Source organism: Herpailurus yagouaroundi, unplaced genomic scaffold (assembly GCF_014898765.1).
Source record: "Herpailurus yagouaroundi ecotype Mexico unplaced genomic scaffold, PumYag 163, whole genome shotgun sequence".
NCBI lineage: Eukaryota > Metazoa > Chordata > Mammalia > Carnivora > Felidae > Herpailurus > Herpailurus yagouaroundi.
In genome coordinates, this window is record NW_024412404.1 from 67827225 (window position 1) to 67845495 (window position 18271).

Here is an 18271-nt window from a genome sequence, read left to right on the forward strand (position 1 = left end):
GACCTCCAGGTGGACAGTCTCCTCCAAGGGGACAGTCTCCTCCAAGGAGACAGTGACCTCCAGGTGGACAGTGACCTCCAGGTGGACAGTGACCTCCAAGTGGACAGTGACCTCCAGGTGGACAGTGACCTCCAGGTGGACAGTGACCTCCAAGTGGACAGTGACCTCCAGGTGGACAGTGACCTCCAGGTGGACAGTCTCCTCCAAGGGGACAGTGACCTCCAAGTGGACAGTGACCTCCAAGTGGACAGTGACCCCCAGGTGGACAGTCTCCTCCTAGTGGACAGTGACTTCCAAGTGGACAGTGACCTCCAGTGCCCAGGCAGGAGCCAGATGGGGGCTGCCCCATGGACTGAAGAGCCATCTTACCTAGGACTCCCCTCTTCCGGTTCTGTCATTGGTGGTGTGTGTCTGCTGGGGCCACGTGGTGGGAGGGTCTCAGCCTGGCATCCACGGCACTCATGTCCCTCCCCTTACAGCCTCTGTTGCTGTGAATCCTACAACCATTTACTGATGCTGTGGAAGCTGCTGAGGCCTAATTATCTGACACTCAGGTGCACCGGTGGCGACCTCGATGGCAGTCTGTGCACACAAAATGACCTGTCCCCTGCACAGATGGCAGGCGACTCACCCTGGGGTGGGAGGGTGAGAGGCTGTTCAAGCAGGGGTGGCACGGGGAAGAATCAGGCTGAGCTCCGGCTCCAGGCACTGGCCACCAGACAGCACCTCGTCCCAGGGCCCAGGCAGCCTGACATCCGGCTCGGTTCCCTGCGAATCCCCGTCCAGGCCGTGCACCCCACTGGGAACCGGATTCTGCCATCCACGCTGGAGCCCCAGCAGCAAAGCCGCCAGCAGGTAACTAAAAACCGCACTGAGGGGCAGACACGCTTCCTTAAGCCTTTGGATAGGCACAGCGACAACCGCAGCACATGCCCCGGGAAACCCAATCTGTATCCTGTCTGGAGGTGCCTGCCGAAGAGCGGAGCCCGCCGAGGGCGGTGAAATGTCGCGCTCGGCCAACGAGGGCTCTTGTGCAGGGTCCCTGGCGGCGAGGAGCCGGCTTCAGCACCCCCTCCCCCCAGGCTCCTCGGTGCCCCTGGGGAGCCCACCCCCTCCCGAAACCCGGGAACGGTGTCCATGCTCCAGCCTGGATGGGGGTTCCTGGAGGCCAGGGGCCTCGTTAGCCATGTGGACACCCTAGGAGCGTGGCAGGTCGGGGAGCGCTCCGGGCCTGGACGGGTCCGGAGAGGCAAGGTCTGCAGAGGTGATGACGGTAGTGTGAGAAACAGTTGATTCTCCTGTGGTGGCCATCCTCAGGAACCCCGTCGGGGGAAGCCAGCCTATGAGCTCCAGAGTAGATCCCACCCTGACCTCCGGACTACGTGTCCCCGGGAGCGGGGCCGTGATACCTTCGGTCATTCATTCGCGAATTTCGAGCAGAGCCGTGCTACTCTGGCTGCACTGCCCAGCTTTCCGGCAGGGGAAGAGGGACAGAGAGCACCATGTGCACGAGAGAGAACAGTGACCTCTGTTCTCTGGACAGAGCTGGGGCCCAGGTGATGGGATGGGGCTGCAACCCCAGCGAGCCCTCCAGGTGGCGTTCTTGAAGTGACTCCCCCGACATTTCTCTAAGTTGGGCCTGTGCCTTGCAGACGAAGACAGAAGCGTTGCTGCTGTTATGGAGGGTAACCCAGCATAGACACCCTGTCCTCTGCCCCCTGGAGAGGAGGCAGGCCTGACGAGGCACAGCTGGGAGACCACAGCGTCAGAAGCCGGGACAGTTAGCTTTAATATGGAGATTTGACTGATCACGGGGCCGACATTTGGCCGACGTCATTCTGGGCGCGTCCGTGCGGTGCGGATGCGGTCAGTGCTGGAACCGGTGGGCTGGCTCAGGCAGGTGCCCTCCCCATCATGGGGCTCATCCTCTCCACCAGGGGCCTGGGGACGATGACAGAGGAAGGGGGGACTCTCTGTGCCTGTCCAGGCTGGGACATCGGTCTTGGCGGGAGCCACACAGTCGGGTCTCCTGGGCCTCCAGCCTGCCCACCACGAGCCACGGGTCTCAGACTTCTTAGCCTCCACATCTCCACAAGCCAATTCATGGTAAATGTGGTTTTCCTCTGGGGGGGCAGCCAGGCCTGCCCCCACGCTGATGGGGACAAGCTGGCGACCACCCTGGCACCTGAACACGGGACGCCCCTGCCAGCCTTCCCTATCCAGGTGTGGCTCACACTTGTGCTCTGTGGCCCGAAACTTGGTCGGCTGGAGAACAGATGGTTGCTATGGCAACAAGAAGATGACCGGGCACCTCATTAAAGTCCTAAGTGACATCGTGAACACAAACGGCCGGCCGCCAGTGGCCCCACATGATGATGTGCGTCAGCGCCGGGTTGGGGCTGAGAGTGGGGCAGCCTGCCGGTCCTGGTGGCAGCTGGGTGTGCGAGCCGAGGTGGGGGGTCCTATGACCTCTCCACGTGTCCGGCCCAAAGTGACGTCTGGGAGGCGGAGGCTGCAACCCCCCGGCGGGCGAGGCTCAGAGCAGCCCATCGGGAGCGTAGCCGGCTCTTCCCACCCCCTGCTTCTGGGGCTTCGCTGTGGACTCGGCGTCTGTTTCCAGTCACCTGCGGTGACGGCCACGCTGCTGTCCCCTCAACAGCCCGCGATCCTTCAGTTGAGGGCCAGACGGACACGCCCCTTCCTTCCTCCTGGTTCAGGTGCAGAGTGCCTGCCCCCCGGTTCCCAGGCTGGGGTGAGGTCCAGCACACGGGCACCCACAGGAGGCCCAGGCCAGGCTGCGGAAAAGGCCGCGGAAAAGGTGAAGAAAAGGCGGCACTCACCAGGCGTGTGCAGGGAGGCCCCTGAAACCACAAACAGCTCCGGGGCTCCCACCCCACCCATCCCGTTCCCCTTGGTTATTTGAGGTTTTCTAACAAGTGAAACTTGAATTCCGGATTCAATAAATCATTATAATGCAATCTTAGCTTTATTCAGAGAATCACCTTTCCGATCACAGCTATGATTTACTTGTCATCGTGAAATGTCAGGTTCTTGCTTCGTAGGTAACCTCGTTTTCTAGAAGCAGGTGGAGACAGAGGAGCATGATTAGCTAACACAGTAAGTGCTGGGGGAGGGGTAAAAGCTCGGCCAGCAGCTCCCACAGCAACCAGCAGCTGCGCCTGTGGGAGCGGACGTCACCGGCTGATCCTAGAGGTGCTTTATGTCACACGCAACCCGACACCAGCCTCGTGGGGAGACCCCTGCTGCAGGGCCGCCCGCCCCTCAACTGGTGGCACCCGTGTGGGGCCCAGCCCAGAGGACGTCCTCCCTGGAGCCCTCGGGTCCCCGCGTCTGGGCCAGGCTGACCATGGGCACGTTGGCGGGCACTGTGCACGCACGGAGGGGCACCTATGGGGCCAGCCTCTCACGGACCTCCCTAGAGGTACCGTGTGTGCGGGCCCGGGGGCCCCCGGCCCCATGTCTCCTCAGGACACAAATCTAACCAGCTCCAGAGTCCTGGAGGCCCGGGCAACTCCCTGTGAAGGGGTCATCGGCGCTGAGTGAGACCCCCACGTGCCCTCCTGCAGGGCTCATCCCCTGCCACTATCAAGCTGAATCCTGAGGACGCGAAGGGAGCAGGAGGGCTCAGACCCAGGCCTCGGGGGGCACACGGTCTCCAGGGCAGCACGCTGGGGGGCGGCCCTCGGAGGCACTGCTGACCGACCTCTCCCCGCAGGTGGGCATCCTGCTGCACTACTCCACGCTGGCCACCATGCTGTGGATCGGGGTGACCGCCAGGAACATCTACAAGCAGGTGACCAAGAAGGCCCCGCCCTGCCCCAGGCAGCCCCTGCTCAGGTACTGAGCACACGCACCTGGCCACCTGGTCTATCTTCCGGGGGTCTCGGCACACTGGCTCACAGGGAGATGGGGTCCGGGGACAAGCCGGTCTGCACAGGTGGCCAGGGCCGGGGCGGGTGCTGGGGGCAGGGTGGGGTGCCCGGGAGGGATGTTGGGGTGCTGGGGTAGAGCTGGAGCCAGATCGGCGGGTCTGGGGGCCGATGTGTCCCCCTGGCGGCTGCGCGCGCCTCTGTGCCAGAGAGCTCCGCGCCCCTGAGGCCACAGCGGAGACGGCCCTGGGTGATGGGTCAGTGCTCCGGCCTCGGCGACAGTTCACTCACGAGCCTCAGTGAGCCAGGGTACCTGCTCATTAGCTGGGAGAGCCCCAGGTGGCTCGGTCGCCGACCCCAAGGTGACCCCGTGGCCTGGGCCTTTCAAGGCTGGTGGCAGATGGGTCTGGAGAGGGGCCCCTGCTCCAGCCAGTGGACTGTTACTTGGACAAGCTGGGAAGGTTCAGGGTGGACAGGTGGTCCCTGTGAGGGGCAGCGGATGTCCCTGGGAGGTTGTGGCCTGGTCCCAGGGCCATGGACACCCAGCCCCTCGGGCTGAGCTCTGTCTGGGTCCAAATTTGAAGGGCCACCTGGGAGTACCTCTGTGCGCCTAAAAACCGTCAGAAGAACGCATTTTGAGGCAGATAAAACAATGCCTCATCGTTTAATAAGCAAGGTGACCTCCCCCAGAGGTTTTCCGACACCGTCTGATTTTCGGAAGCTAGCAGACCCCTGACCACGCAGCTGGTGCTTCTGCTGCGGGCAGGGGCCAGAAGGCAAGACTTCAGGGCCTTGTTTCTCCTGCCGGGGAGGCCTCAGGTCCCCAGGGTTTAAAAAATCACTCTCAAAATGAATTTCCTGGCCTATAATTGATTGAAACGCTGCCTGGCTTTTTGAAGAATGAGATGGAGGCCACGGAGCATTCTGGCACTTGTCTCTCTGACAGCCTCAGAATGCGTGTGACTCAGCCAGACTCCCAGGGGCTTCCAGGAGCAACAGGTCTGTGGCTCATGGGCCTGTGCTCCATGGGCCGTGGGCTCCAGGGGCCTGGGGTCTTGTGGCGCTATGGGCTGGGTGGGCCTGTTCTCTGTGGGCTGTGGACTCAGGGAACCTGGGGTCGTGGGGGTCTGTGGGCTCGGGGGGCCTGAGGCTGGAGGCACATGGGTTCCATGGGCCATGAGCTCGAGGGTCTCAGAGCACCCGGGTCTAGAGGGGTCTGGGCTCGGTGGCTATGCACTGAACTGGCCATGTCACAGAGACAGATAACTCTGAGATGCTTACTCCTTTTGTTGTTGCCTAGAAACCGCCAGCACCTCTCCCCCACGTCCCCTTCTTTGGTGCAAAACGCTGGACACTGGGGGAGCGGGGGGACATGGCGATGTGATCCCAACAGCTCCCTAGGGGACTGACCTCTGTCAGGTTCAGACTCAGGAGGGTGGAGACATTGACTCTGGGCTCTGCGGAGGGCCCGCCCTCCCCTGCTGCCTATTCGGGCCACGCCTGGCCTGGGGCTTGTGGTGGGGACCCCAGAAGCTGGGGGCCAAAGTCTTTTCCTCCCAGAGGCCCCTTGACTTGCCACCCACGCTCACCCTGCAGGCCCACCACCAGCCGGGGCCGTTCTTACCAGCGATGGCTCTTCCTGCTGGCCCCCAGGAGGCATCCTTTTATCTGGCCCCTGGCCCCATGCCCAGCGCTGCAAAGTAGCCTGTGTGTGCCCACGTCAGCACAAATGTAGTTCTGGAGTCTTCTGGGGAGGGAAGGGCCCCCGGGCCACACCGTATGCTGAATGCTGAGCAGAGCATCGCATCACGTCCTGCTGACCCTTGGCGAGGCCCGGGCAGCGCGGGCAGCGACCAGAGCCGGTGCTGCGGTCTGCAGACGGGGGCCCCTGTGTCCTCCCTCTGAAGTTTTCCGATGAGAAGTAAAAAGAAAATAGTTGTGGGTTCAAACCTTCTGTGTGAACTCAGAGCACACAGCTTTTTGAGAAACAAGGGGCCGATTGTCTAATTTCTTATGCTGGCCCCGCGGCCAGTCGGCCACAGAGATGCCACCAAGGGGTCTGCCGCAGGGGAGTCCGTCTGTGGGGCCTGAGAGCCCGCACTGGGGTCTGCCCACTTGCTCCACAGGCCCCTCTGCTCAGCCTTGGGGAAAACCAAGCCCATTTGGAGATCTCAAGGAAACCACAGCCGCATGAAATTTTACAGGACTCCGGAGTGGAAGACATCTCAGGCCAGATTCTCCTTCCTGCCTGAGCCCCGGGGGTGATCCCCACTCAGCAGAGGGGACAGTCCCCACTGAGGCCCCCGCTCCGGGGGTCAGGCTCACCGCCCTCCCGTTAGGGCCGGTTCCAGGGGCAGAGAGCACAGATGGATCTTGTGTTTCAAGATTGGTCTGGCTGCTCAGGGTCCCCCGCACACGAATATTTGGATCAGTTCCGCACACACGGCCACCGGAGTTTTGATGGAAGCTGCCTGGCATGGAAAGAGCATGGCACGTGAACATTCACGGCATCCACGCAGTAACACAGGACATCTGTCCCTTTATTGGGGTCCGCGTGATTTCTGTTGGCAACATTTCTGGCTCTCAGCGCACGCGTCTCAGGCCGCCTGCGGAGGACTTTTCCCGAAGCATTGTCTTCGTGCTGTTGTGAATGGGATTGTCTCCTTAATGTTCTCTTGGGGTTGATTCTAGCTCACGAGCAGAAACACAGCCGGATATCGTGCGGTCTTCCGTCCTGGGGTTTGCTGAATGTGTCCAGGAGCTTTCCCGGGGATCCCGTCACGTCATGTCTGTACGACTGCGACCCGGGCGCTCCGGGACTGCTTCCTGCTTCCTGTCCAGTTCTGGTGGCCTTTACTTCTTTTCTGGCCCAATTGCTCGGGCCAGAACTGCCACACAATTCTAGTCCTCTCTCTCTCTTAGTCTGTCTGTTAGACCTTTCTGCCGATGAGTCCGGACATGCTGCAGGGTTTTTCACTCATTTTAAGTATCGTCTGATTTTCCGGATTGTTTTTTCTTTTTCTTTTCCTTTTCTTTTTTTGGCCTGTTGGTTGCATAAAAGTGTGCTGTTTCATTTCCATACATGGTTAGGTTTTGGGGTGGGGGGTCCCCTCGACACCTGTGCGCTCCAGTGGCAGGCTGAGGGAAGGAAATTGGTGGCTGGCGGCCTCAGGGGGAGGTCCCGTCACAGTGACAGGAGCACACAGCCCCTCGTTCCTACCCTCATCCCTGCCCCGGGGCGCAGGTGCGGTGGGGCAGCCTCGAGGGGTAGCTTACACTGCTCGGCCTGCTGGCTGAACCCCCGAGGCCAGGTTGGCCGTGTGGGCTTCCTCCGCGTGGGGTCGGGGGGCACTGTGGGGCTGCGGCCCAGTGGGTACTTCCATCTTTGGGGAGCACCTTGGCTGAGGCCGTGGCCGGCCCCAGGCATCACCCACCAGAGCGCTGGCCCTTCTGGTATGTCCCCACAGGTGTGGCTGTCCACTAAGTGTGAGTCCCATCCCTGTCCCTCAGTACTGCCTCCGTGCCTCTTCCCAAATGTCACTGCCTGGAACCAAGGGGTAAATCTTCTCACTGGAAGTGTTGTCCCATGGCCTCAGAGGTGCGGCTCGGGGATAGGACAGACTCAGAGCCTCAGCTTGGGGTGCAAGGTCCCAGCCCCAGGGTCTGGCTTTCCCACGCAGGAGGGCAAGACCAGTGCTAGGCAGTGCGTGTTGAGAAGCGATGGCCTTGAGGAGAGGGGATGCGAGGGACAACAGGAGGTGAGAGGGGTCAGCCCCAAGAGGCCAGCTACTCTGTGGGGTCAGGGCTGGGTGTCAGATTCCAGGAGCCCACCTGACGTCTCCATGTGTCCCCCCGGAACTAACCCCACCCCACGTCCCCTGTGTGTCCTCAAGAACTAACCCCCACCTGATGTCCCCCGTGTGTCCCCCAGGAACTAACCCCCACCTAAAGTCCCCCGTGTGTCCCCAGGAACCAGCCCCCACCCCATGTCCCCCATGTGTCCCCCGTCCCACCATTCATGTCAGAGAGCTATCACTGCTCCTGATGGCCCTTGTCCCCCGACCCAGATCAGGTGGTCCCCAGTCCCTGACTCTGCCCCAGTCTGTCTCCAGCCCGCCCCCCAGCCCAGTCTACGGACCCGGCTGCTGCGGGCAGACTGCGCTGCGTGTGTCCCAGACATGCCCGCCGGCCCCTGCTCACGTCCGAGCACGTGGTAAGAGAAGGCAGACGGGCCCAGAAACACTGAGACAAGAACAATGCTGCGTGTTCTCTGCGCCAGCCTTCTCCACAGAGAACAGGACTCATGAACGGCTCCCAAGTCCGCAAGGTCGCACCGCGCCGAGGGCTCCAGGCCAAACCACCGCGGGCCGTTCGTCACTGCCTTGGATCCCTTTAACTGCTACTCAGATGTCTTCTCTTCCCGCGTCTGCGCTTTTCCAGCCGGCCTCACGACCTCACCACCATGGTCGCCAGTACAGACAATTTAAGGACCGCAGCCCCCCACTTCCCGCACAGCGGCTCTGCAGGAGCAGCGTCAGCCCTGAGCACGCTGGAGCGTGGCCGGGAGAGCAGTGCACGCCCTGGGCAGCAGTGCTGTGCTGGCCGAAGCCGTGGCTCCCCCAAAGGCGCTCCTCAGCCCTCTTCAGCAAGGTCTCTCAGGAGACAGACCTTCTCAAGGCTTCCACACCTTCTGTTAGGTCTCCACCCGTGCTGGCTGCCTTGACACAATGCCACCGACTGGAGGCTTATAAACAGCAGAAATGTGTCTCACAGTCTGGAGGCTGGACGCCTGGGGTCAGGGGCCAGCACACTCGGTTCCAGTGGGAGCAGACTTCTTGCTTCACAGGCAGAAGGGGCAGGGGGCTGTCTGGGGTCTGACCTTGTCCATGAGGGCTCCGCTCTCACAGCGCACCCACCTCCCAGGCCATCACCTGGGGGTGGGGCTTTGCTGTGTGGGCCTGGGGACACACACGTTCAGCCCCTCGCAGCTGGCCGGGGGAGGTGTCTCCTAATGAAGCCGGCCTCCCTGCTGTGATTGTTGAGATCCTCGGGGCCAGTTCCCAATTTAGCTGCCTGTGATTATGCCCTAATTCTGCAGCCTCTCCTGGCGTTTCTGATACAGTGCACCAAGGTAGGTCACTATTATTTAAAGCCTGCCGGTAGTGTTTCTACCTGAAGAAAGCTGCACTAAAACCCAGGCACTCACGCTCTAGACGCCGCGAGCCCTGTGGTGAAAGGCGCTAGCTGGCCCGTTCACCCAACATGCAGCTGGTGCCGAACTGGACCGCCCGGCCCGGTGGGGGATGGTCCCGGGGCTGCCTCTGCAGGAGCCCCTTCCGAGACGGCAGTGTGTATGCTGAGAGACGGCACAGATCAGCACTTGCTCTCGGCTTTTCCGCCCCTTTGGCGCGGCCACGGGAGCCCCCAGAAATCCCATGCAGGGCCCAGGTGGGAGGCTGTCCTGCATGGGGGCAGGCGCTCCAAGGCCATCGGCGAACCGAGCCGGACCCACCCCGGCTGATGCCCGTGGCCTCCGGTGACCCCACGACGCCACACCGGGGGGCAGAGGTCCTGCTTCACAGGCCGAGCTTCAGAAGTCAGGACCGCTTCTCAGGCAGAAGTGGCCACGCGCCCCCGGGGCTGGCACCACCAGGGCGAGTCCCGGCAGGCGGCACTGTGGTGTTTCTACGCGGAATCTTGGAGCGTCCCGGCCTCACGCTACCTGTCAGGGCGCATTTCTGGACGGGACCCCAGGCAGAGCCGTGTGCACACACACTGTGCCCTGTGCTCGGCACAGACAACGCTCTGGGTCTCTGCGTGAGCCCCGGGGTCTCGTCAACAGCCCCCCTCCAGACACCAAACCCACGTGGCTGTCGCCGCCACTCGCCCTCGGTCGGCGCAAGCCGTGGGTGACTGTGCCGCGCATCTCCAAGCGCACGGTGGCTTTACCAGCAGCACACTCAGACAAGTGTGTAAGTGCTCTGTGGTCTCCTCCGAAACCATTGATCTGGTGGCACGGAGTGCTAACCGGACCCGGAGATGGGCGTGTCTCAGATGGATCCCGGGTCGGGGCGGCGCCTGGGGCCGTGTCCCGCAGCCCCCACACCTGCCCACGGCATACGCGTGGTCCTCGAGCTCACTTGGGCTGCGTCTCCTCGTGCCCACGCGTGGCCTGGACGAACTCTCCCGGCACATCGAGGGTGCTCTCCTCCCTGAGTGCCGCAGGGCGGCCCCAGGGCCAGGCAGTCCTGGGGGACGCTCTTCAGGAGAGGAGGTGCCTCTCGTGGGGGTGGTTTAGTCGGGTCCAGAAGGCCCAAGTGGTCAGCCCCCGGAGGGGTCCTGGGCCTCTTTCTGTGACTGAGCGAGGCCGCACCAGCCTGCGGGCCGGGGACCACGCTCCCTTGCCCCTCCCGCCCCCTCGCCTCCCTGGCCTGCGTGAACAGTCCCCTCGGGCAGGGTCCACCTGGTGGTCGGCGGCAGGCTATGGGACGCACTCCAGAAGAGAGAGAAGCGTCCAAGGGCTCGGAGTCTGCAGAAGCCGGGCCCCAACTCTGGACTCAGCCGGATGCCTGGGCCCTTTGGGCTCCGTCCCAGCGGGGCCTGTGGGATGTACTCAGCGCTCAGCCTCCTCCATGAAGACTTGTTGCACGTCCAGGGAGGAAACGCACTAAAAGCCGCCAAGGAAAGGCACTGAGGGGCGTGCAGGGAAGACGCCCAGAAGAGAGGCCACGAGGGTGTAACGGCCGCCAAGCCGAGCACCAAAGGGCTCCTCGCATCCGGGGGCGTCCGAGCGGGCTCCCAGGGCCTCGGGCTCCCCGCCTGGGCCACCTCCCCAAGGCTGCAGCCCACCCCCAGCCCATCCATCCCCCAACCCGTTCCCACAGCTGCCTGTCTCCTCCTTCAGAACCCAGGAGGGCCTGGCAGCCAGGACCCCACCGAGAATCCCAAATATTCTCCTGTCCCTGCAACTCACCTGCAGGCTGGAGACCGTCACGCCCAATGGCAGTGCCTCTGGCTGTGCTGGGCGGGTGGGGGGAGAAGCTCTCAAGTACGGCTGGCCAATGGACAGAACTGTCCAGGAGGGCGAGGTGGGCTCACTGCCCCCGTCTGGCTATTGGGACCCCGTCACGTGTCCCCTGCTGGCTCTGAAATCGGGGGCTGGGGGCTGCGGGGAAACTATCTGCTGTGCCCGGTCTCTCCTGTGGCCCCCGAGACGCCGTCCGGCATCGCTCACGGGTGGAGGCAGGTGCCCGGGTTCTAAGGTCAGGTTTTCCCGCAGCTCCGGAGGCTGCGAGGCTCGCTGGACGCACACGCGCACAGAGGGAGTCCTCAAACGGCCCGTTTATAGCATCAAGGCCGGCTCAGCAGGGCTGGTGGCGGGAAAGTTCACGTCTGGCAAAGCATCGCTGACAATAGATGCTGGTGAGTGGCGGGATGTGTGGCACCGGAGACACATCCTCCTGGGCCCTCACAAAGAGAGACACCGCCACGGAGGCCCTGCTCCCCAGCGTCCACGGCTGCCAGTCCTCTGAGAGACAGACAGACACCTATGGACAGCGACCCTGTGGACCCTGTGGACCCTGTGGACCCCTGGGCCCCCAGCACAGGCACCACCCCGGGGAGCCGGCCGCAGATCAACGCGGCCCCCGTGCCCCCTGCCCCCTGCCCCAGGTGGCTGGGCCCGGGGCCACCACTGACAAGCGCTGCTTTGGTCGCAGAGAGGGAGTGAGCCACGGATGGGATCGCCACACCTGCTGACCTCGGCCGACCCTGACACAGGCTTCCGGATCATTCTCTGGTCTCTACCTCCAGAACTCCCGGGTTTGCCCTTTCATTAAAAGCCCGTGCCCGCTGCCTGGACTTCTGCCGTGTCCCGGGAGCTGGTTCGTTCCCGCTTCAGCCCTGGTTCCCGTCGGCCGCAGGCGAGTCAGGTCCCCACGTGGGAGCCAGGCTCGCTCTGCCCGGGCCACGGCTCCGGGAGACACCTGCTCCTTTCTGGAGTGTTTGTCTTGTTTTAGTAGAACATTTACACCAAAAAATGCCAAAAACGTGCGTGCGAGCTTACGAAACTTGTCACGTGCCTTCAGGGGAAGAAACGGAAGCTTCCCCTGCCAGACGCCTCCAGGGTTGCGCCCACTTGCAGCCCACACCCCCGTCCTGGCTCTTGACCTCTGTCTCTTTCAATGGCTTCCCCAGCCAAGTGTGAGTCCTCAAACTCCAGTTTTGTCTGCAGGGGCTCTGAGCTGTGTATATACAGGGACTCGCTCGCTTTATGTTGTTTCTACCTGGTTCTTCCACTGCACCGTCCACGTGACGTCCATGTTGCCGTCTCGCCGACTGAGCTGGGCTCGGGCTCAGGGCTCAGCTCAGCCGCCCCTTCCTGCAGCCCGGACGCCCCCGCTGGCCCTGAGATCTCGCCCGCACAGGCTCCCCCACTGCCTGGCTGCCCTCGGCTCACTCTGTCCCCTGCCCCAGCTGTGACCCACTCCCTGTGGGCACTGGGCTTTCTCTCCGTGCACTGCCTGTTCTAGCCCCTTTCTCATTTTCCGTTGGGCCGTCTGTCTTTTCTCGGTGAATTAGAGGAGTTCCTTGTATGCGCCAGCTCTGTAATTCCCCCTCCTGACCCACGTGGTGCGGTGGTGACATCAGAGCAGAGTGTGGCTGGGAACCTACATGGCAAGGTGGTGACATCAGAGCTGTGTGTGTGGCAGTGGTGACATTGGAGAGGTGTGTGTGGCTGGGGACCGTACTCTCATTCTGCTCCTGATGTGACTTAAAACAGCACACTATTTCATTACCGTCCTGGTGGTCAGAAACCCGGAACCGGTGTCCTGGGCCACGTCCAGGTGAGGGCAGGTGGCTCCTCTGAGGCTCCAGGGGACACACGTGGTCTTGCCTCTTCCGGAGGCGCCACGCTCGTCGGGGGCCTTCCTCTGACTCACAGCCAGCCATGCAGCGTCCTCCCTCCTGTCTGACCTCGACCTCCCTTTACGAGGACCTCTGTGATGATGTCAGGCCACCCGGGTCACCCGGACCATCCCTGTCCCTGTATCTGTCCCTAACCCTAACCCTAATCTCTTTACCGTGCAGGCGGCACAACCCCGTTCTGAGGGCCAACGTTAGCCCGCGGCAGGGACAGACTTCACATACCTGGACGTGCACATCACGTGCCCCACTCCACTGACCCCGCGTGACACTTCACCCTGGGCCGAGTGTCCTTGGTTCGGGCCACCACTGGGCTCCCCGATCTGCCCTTCAGTGGGACACTGTCTCCGTGCTTCTGGGGGAGCCCAGGCCAGTCGGGCAAGGGCCCCCCTCCACCTTCCTCCCCAGGTGCCTGCATCCCTGGGCCCTGTGCGTGTCCAAGGGCCTCTCAGGGTCCAGCGTGGTGCCTCGGGGTGGCAGCTGGGGTCCCACGGAGGGTCAGCTTCACCCTTCTTTCTAAAAACGTCCCCCTAGAGGAAGAGACACGTCTGGTCCCTGGGAGCCACATGAGCTCCCAGAATCCCAGCTGACCTGCCCTGTGTGGTCCGTGTGGGGACACAGAGCACAGAGACGTGGCTGGTCTTAAACGTGCCAGTGTCTCCTGGGGTCACATCAGGGGACGTCCTACAGTGAACAGGGGTTTCAGTGCCACCAGAGCTGGCCGGTCAGCGACAATGCTGGATGGGACGCCCAAGACTGGGCTTCGTGCCTTATGGGGCAGGTGTGGCTGGAGGGCACTGGTGACCAGGCCCAAAGGGTCCCCGGCCACCGGGCGAGCTGAGGCTGGTACAGGGCAGCCCACCTCGGGGACGGCCAGGGCCCCGAAGGGGTCCCGCATGCCCACACCGCTGGCTGCCCACAGCCGCAGTGAGAACGGCCATCCCAGGTGGGGCACCCGAGGGGCCCCCCGCACCCTCTGCCCACACAGCCGGTCCGGCACCAGGAGCCCAGCTCCCCGGCGGTCCTGTGGGCTGGCGACTTGGGGCTGGAGCCGCTCGGGCGGAGGCCGGGAGAGCCCCAGCCGAGGACGAGGCGCCTGCCAGCCTGAGGGGCCCGGCCGGAGGCAGTGGGGGCTGTATCACCCTGCAGGATGTGTGAGCCAGGAGGGCTTGGAGGACGCAGTCCCCCTGAGCCAGGGGCCCCCTGGGAACGGTCTGTGGCCACTGGAGCTGGACAGGAGTCGAGGGGGCCACCCTGGCCTCGGGGGACCAGGGGGGGCTGTCCAAGGTAAGCCACCCACGTGGGTGCAGCTTAGCAATGCGGCCCCTTTGTCCTCCCAGGACACAGAGCGAGCCGCCGGGGGCTGCTACTGCCGCTGGAGCAGGGCGAGCGCCACGCTGCTCCCGTCTCAGCGCTCCCGCGTCACCTCACGCGCTTCCTCGTGCATTAAAGGGGACCTCCTGGCCGGAACCCCGGGATCTGTGTCTCCGTGGAGGGTGGAGGCACGGCTCGGGGGACGGTGACTTTCTGCAGGTTCCAAGGGGCTCTCGAGCCTGGTCAGCCCCGGGAGCAGAGCTGCCGCAGCCAGGCGTGGCGGGTGGGGTCACATGACGTCACGCGTCCCAGCCGGCCGTGGACGCAGCCCAGGCCGGCGCCTTTCACCGTGCTATATAGAGGCTCTGGACCCCAGGCCAGGTCCCCAAGCACACGCTCAGCAGCGGCATTTTCCTCCAGCCATCGAAAGCAGTCGGGGACATTTCCCTCGCAGCTCTGCCGGGCTTGGCTCACCGCCCCGCCTTTTGTGCTGTGCCGGACCTCACGGGGTATCTCCGCCTCCACCCGTGTCGCTCGGGCCCCTGGGCCGGCTGCTTGCAGGCCCGGGAGAGGCGCTCGGAGCCCCTGCCTTACGTGCCGCTCGGCAGACCCAGGAGACTCCGTCCGGGCCGAGCTTGCTGAGATTTTTCATGATGAACGTGTATTAAATTCTGTCAGGTGTTGTCACTGCATCCACGAGCCAATCGTATGTCCCTACTGTGCTCCACGACCAACCACGTCGATTTTATGAAGAACACGCTTTGCATTTCTGCGATAAACTTACTTGAGATATTTTATCCTGTGCATAAAGTCCTCGATTCCATTTGCTGATACACTGTTAGAGGGGCTTGCGTCTGTTCAGGGGGACACTGAGGGCAATTCACTCTTTTCTCATGCATCTGTCTGGTTTTCCTACCGGCTTCTGCTGCCCTGTAAACTGAGTCAGGAGGCGACCCTTCTTTATTTTCTGGAAACGCCTGTGCAAGATGGATCGGTGTCATCTCTTCCTTAGACGCGTGACCATACGCACTGCTGACGCTCGAGGGGCCTGGAATCTCCTCTGCTAGACGTTTGTGAATGTTGGAGCCAACCAGTTTACCAGATACAGAGTATTCTGATTTCCTAATTCTTGTTTCGATCTGGCTGATTTATATTTTTTCCGAGGAATTTGGCCACTTCATCTAAGCTGCTGAGGTAATGGCCACGGCTGTTTGCAAACCGCCGTCCCCGCCCACGGGAGTCTGGTTCTCTGTGGCCCCACTTCCCGTCAGCCTGGCCAGGCAGGCACAGGGTTGTCGATTGTCTGCGGAAATCGACGCTTGGCTTGCTGTTTTTCACCATTGCTTGCTGTCTGCTCTCCTCCATGTCGTCTCCTTCATTCTGGTGACTCAGTTTACCCTGCCCTCTTCCTTTTCTGCCTCGTCGAGTGGAGTCCTGGGTGGTGAATGTCAGGCCTCCCCGTTTTTCCCACAGAAGCATTTGCTGCTATGGACGTCCCTCTGAGCCCTGCATCCCAAAAATACGTTGCTCCCTCTCTCGTCGTGTTTAAGACGTTTTCCAGATTCCCTCATGACATCTTTTTAGACCCGTGACTTATTTAGAAGTGTGTGGTTTCACCTCCAGGTGTTTGTGGTTTCCCTAGTTTCCTCACTGCTATGAATTGTTAGTCAGGCCACATGCTCTGGATGATCACAACCCTCTTAACCTGATCGAGGTTTGTTTCGTGGTGCACACGTCATCCGCCACGGTGAGCAGACCGCGGGTACGGGGCACGAACGAGCGTCGTCAGGCACCGGGTGTGATGATCCAGGAAGAGCATTTGTGGGGAAGTGATTCACATCATTGTTCAAATCTTCTATTTCTCTACCGATTTCTCGCCTAGCTGCCCCGGCAACTGCTAAGAGAGGGGAGTTTAAATCGCCAGCCGTGGTTTTGGAGTTGTCTGTCTTTCCCTTTACTTGTGTCCCTTTTGGCCTCCCATATTTTGAATCTTTTCTTGGGCCGCACACGTGTGCGCTTGCGGTGTCTTCCCGTGAGCCACGCTGACATCGCCATAACACGGGCCTCTTCGACTCTTCCCCTTGAAGCCCTTCTTCCCTGGTGTCAGGGTGGCTGCCACAGCCTTCCTGGGCCCCCGTCTCCATCAACGTCCAGAGGCTCTGCAACTCCGCACGGAAGGTGCTCCCGCCACGGACAGGGCGGTCTCAGCGTGCCATGGCGCACCTGCCCGGCCCACCTCTGCGTGAGCTGGGGCATTCTGTCCCGGAACGCTGGGCGGAGTCAGGTCTCCATCCCACCACCTATCTTCTGCTTTTCCTTCTTTTTTTTTCCTTCTCTTCCTCTTTTCCGGTCCTATTTTCTTCTTTCGGATTATTTTTTTTAATGTTTTACATTTCATTTTAATCTATCTATTAACTTTTCCCTATCAATGTTTCGGATTGCCGCGGGGATTGATGTGCACCAGCTCTCCGCACCGTCTTTGGTCTGACAGGTGTACGCGTCCATGTGAAAGGTATACAGAGATCCCGCCCGTGAGGCTGTGCCCACCCCCCCCCCCCCGCCATCTCGGTGCTAAAGACACGGCATCTGCTACTCGACATGGATTATCAACTCCCCTAGGCAGTATTAGAATCTTTCTTTAAGCAATCATATATTTTTTTAATCAAGAAGAAGGAAGATCTTTTCTATTTGCCCCAACATTTAGCATTTCTGGTGTCCTCCATTCTTTTGAGTTTCCATCTGGTGTAATAGCCCTTTAGCCTGAAGGACGTCACTCAGCATTTCTTGAAGGTCAGCCGGCAACAAATTCACTCAGTTTTATTTTTGTCAGAAAATGTCCGTATTTGTCCTCGTTCTGAAGGACGTGTTCTCCGCATAGAGAACTCTGGGAGGCACAGAGTCCCCAGGTCACCCTGCTCCCACCCACAGTCCTGGGACCTAGGCCATTCCCCTCATCCAGGAGGGTGGCGCCCGCTCCCTGTGGTCACCATGAGCTGGTGCCTTTGTCACCGTGGCCCCTATGGTGCACTCGGTGGCCAGGCGCTCGTGGACGGTGTGCTCGGCCGCTCCTCACGTTCCCAGGAGCCAGCTCACTGCACCGGGCACTAGAAGGCCTCAGACGGAGCCACTGGCTGAGGCCCCGCTGGCAAAAAGGCCAGGCCAGGCCCAGAATGAGGGTCAACTTCCATCCAGATGGGTCCCTGACCTGAGGGGAGTGGGGGTCACAGGTCAGAACTCCCCCCCAAGGAACTGAGAAGCCAGGCTGCCAGGCGGTGCACAAAGATGTGAGGGGGGGAGGGACAGGGGAAGGGGAGATGCTGGGAGGGGAGGAGGAGGAGGGAGGAGGGAGAGGAGGAAGGGGGAGGAGAGAAAGAGGGAGATGAAGGAGGGAGGAGGAGGAGCGAGGCCGGCTCTGGTGGCGGCTCCCCTGTTGGGTGGGTGTTTGTCAAGGACATGGGGCCCCTCCTTTTCGGGAGGAGAGCTAGGACGACAAGGTCGTCCTTGGGGGGCTCAGGCGGTTTCTCAGGCCATGAGCGGGTTTCTCTCCTCTTGTAGGTTCTACCTCATCAGCGGAGGGGTGCCCTTCATCATCTGCGGGGTCACGGCCGCCACGAACATCAGGAACTATGGGACAGAGGATGAGGACGGGCCCTAGTGAGTATCTCCCCCTCAGTGGAGGACGCCCCAGCACCTCCCCCAACCCCCCCAAGCCCGGAGCACCGCGCTGTGGGGGGTGCCCAGCAGGACCACCGCCTGCCTCCCACATGTCCCCCCCGCCCGCCAGCAGACCCCTCCCGGACACTGAGGGCCACATCTCCGGGGCCAGCTCAGAGCGTGGACGGGTCAGGCGCAGCACCCGGCACTCGGGCCCTTCCGGTCGTGCCCCCAGAAGGTCGGCCATGCTCCCTTGGGGCTCCGGCAGTGGGTCCGAGGCCTTCCGGGGCAGGGAGAGAAGGCGTCACCGAAGAGAGGTGGGCGCGGGCCCCCCACAACCCCGACTGCAGGCGGTCTCGGTGCCAGCAGGGTGGCGGGCACGGCCGAGTCTGCGTCCCTGCCGTGCGAGAGGCCTCACGCGCTGCAGAGAAAGTCTCCCCGTGAGCTCTGGGAGACACTTGGCCCCAACGCCACGACTCACTGAGCCC

At 62.0% G+C, this 18271-nt stretch overlaps 1 protein-coding gene across 1 annotated transcript in view; it reads left to right on the forward strand.

The window, feature by feature from the left end:
• Window positions 1-18271, forward strand: part of ADGRA1 (adhesion G protein-coupled receptor A1) — a 32892-nt gene that overhangs the window by 12052 nt on the left and 2569 nt on the right. Inside the window, exons 5-6 of the mRNA XM_040486867.1 lie at window positions 3737-3858; window positions 17685-17783. Of these exons, the coding sequence (XP_040342801.1) occupies window positions 3737-3858; window positions 17685-17783 (221 nt within the window). The remainder of the gene's footprint in view (window positions 1-3736; window positions 3859-17684; window positions 17784-18271) is intronic.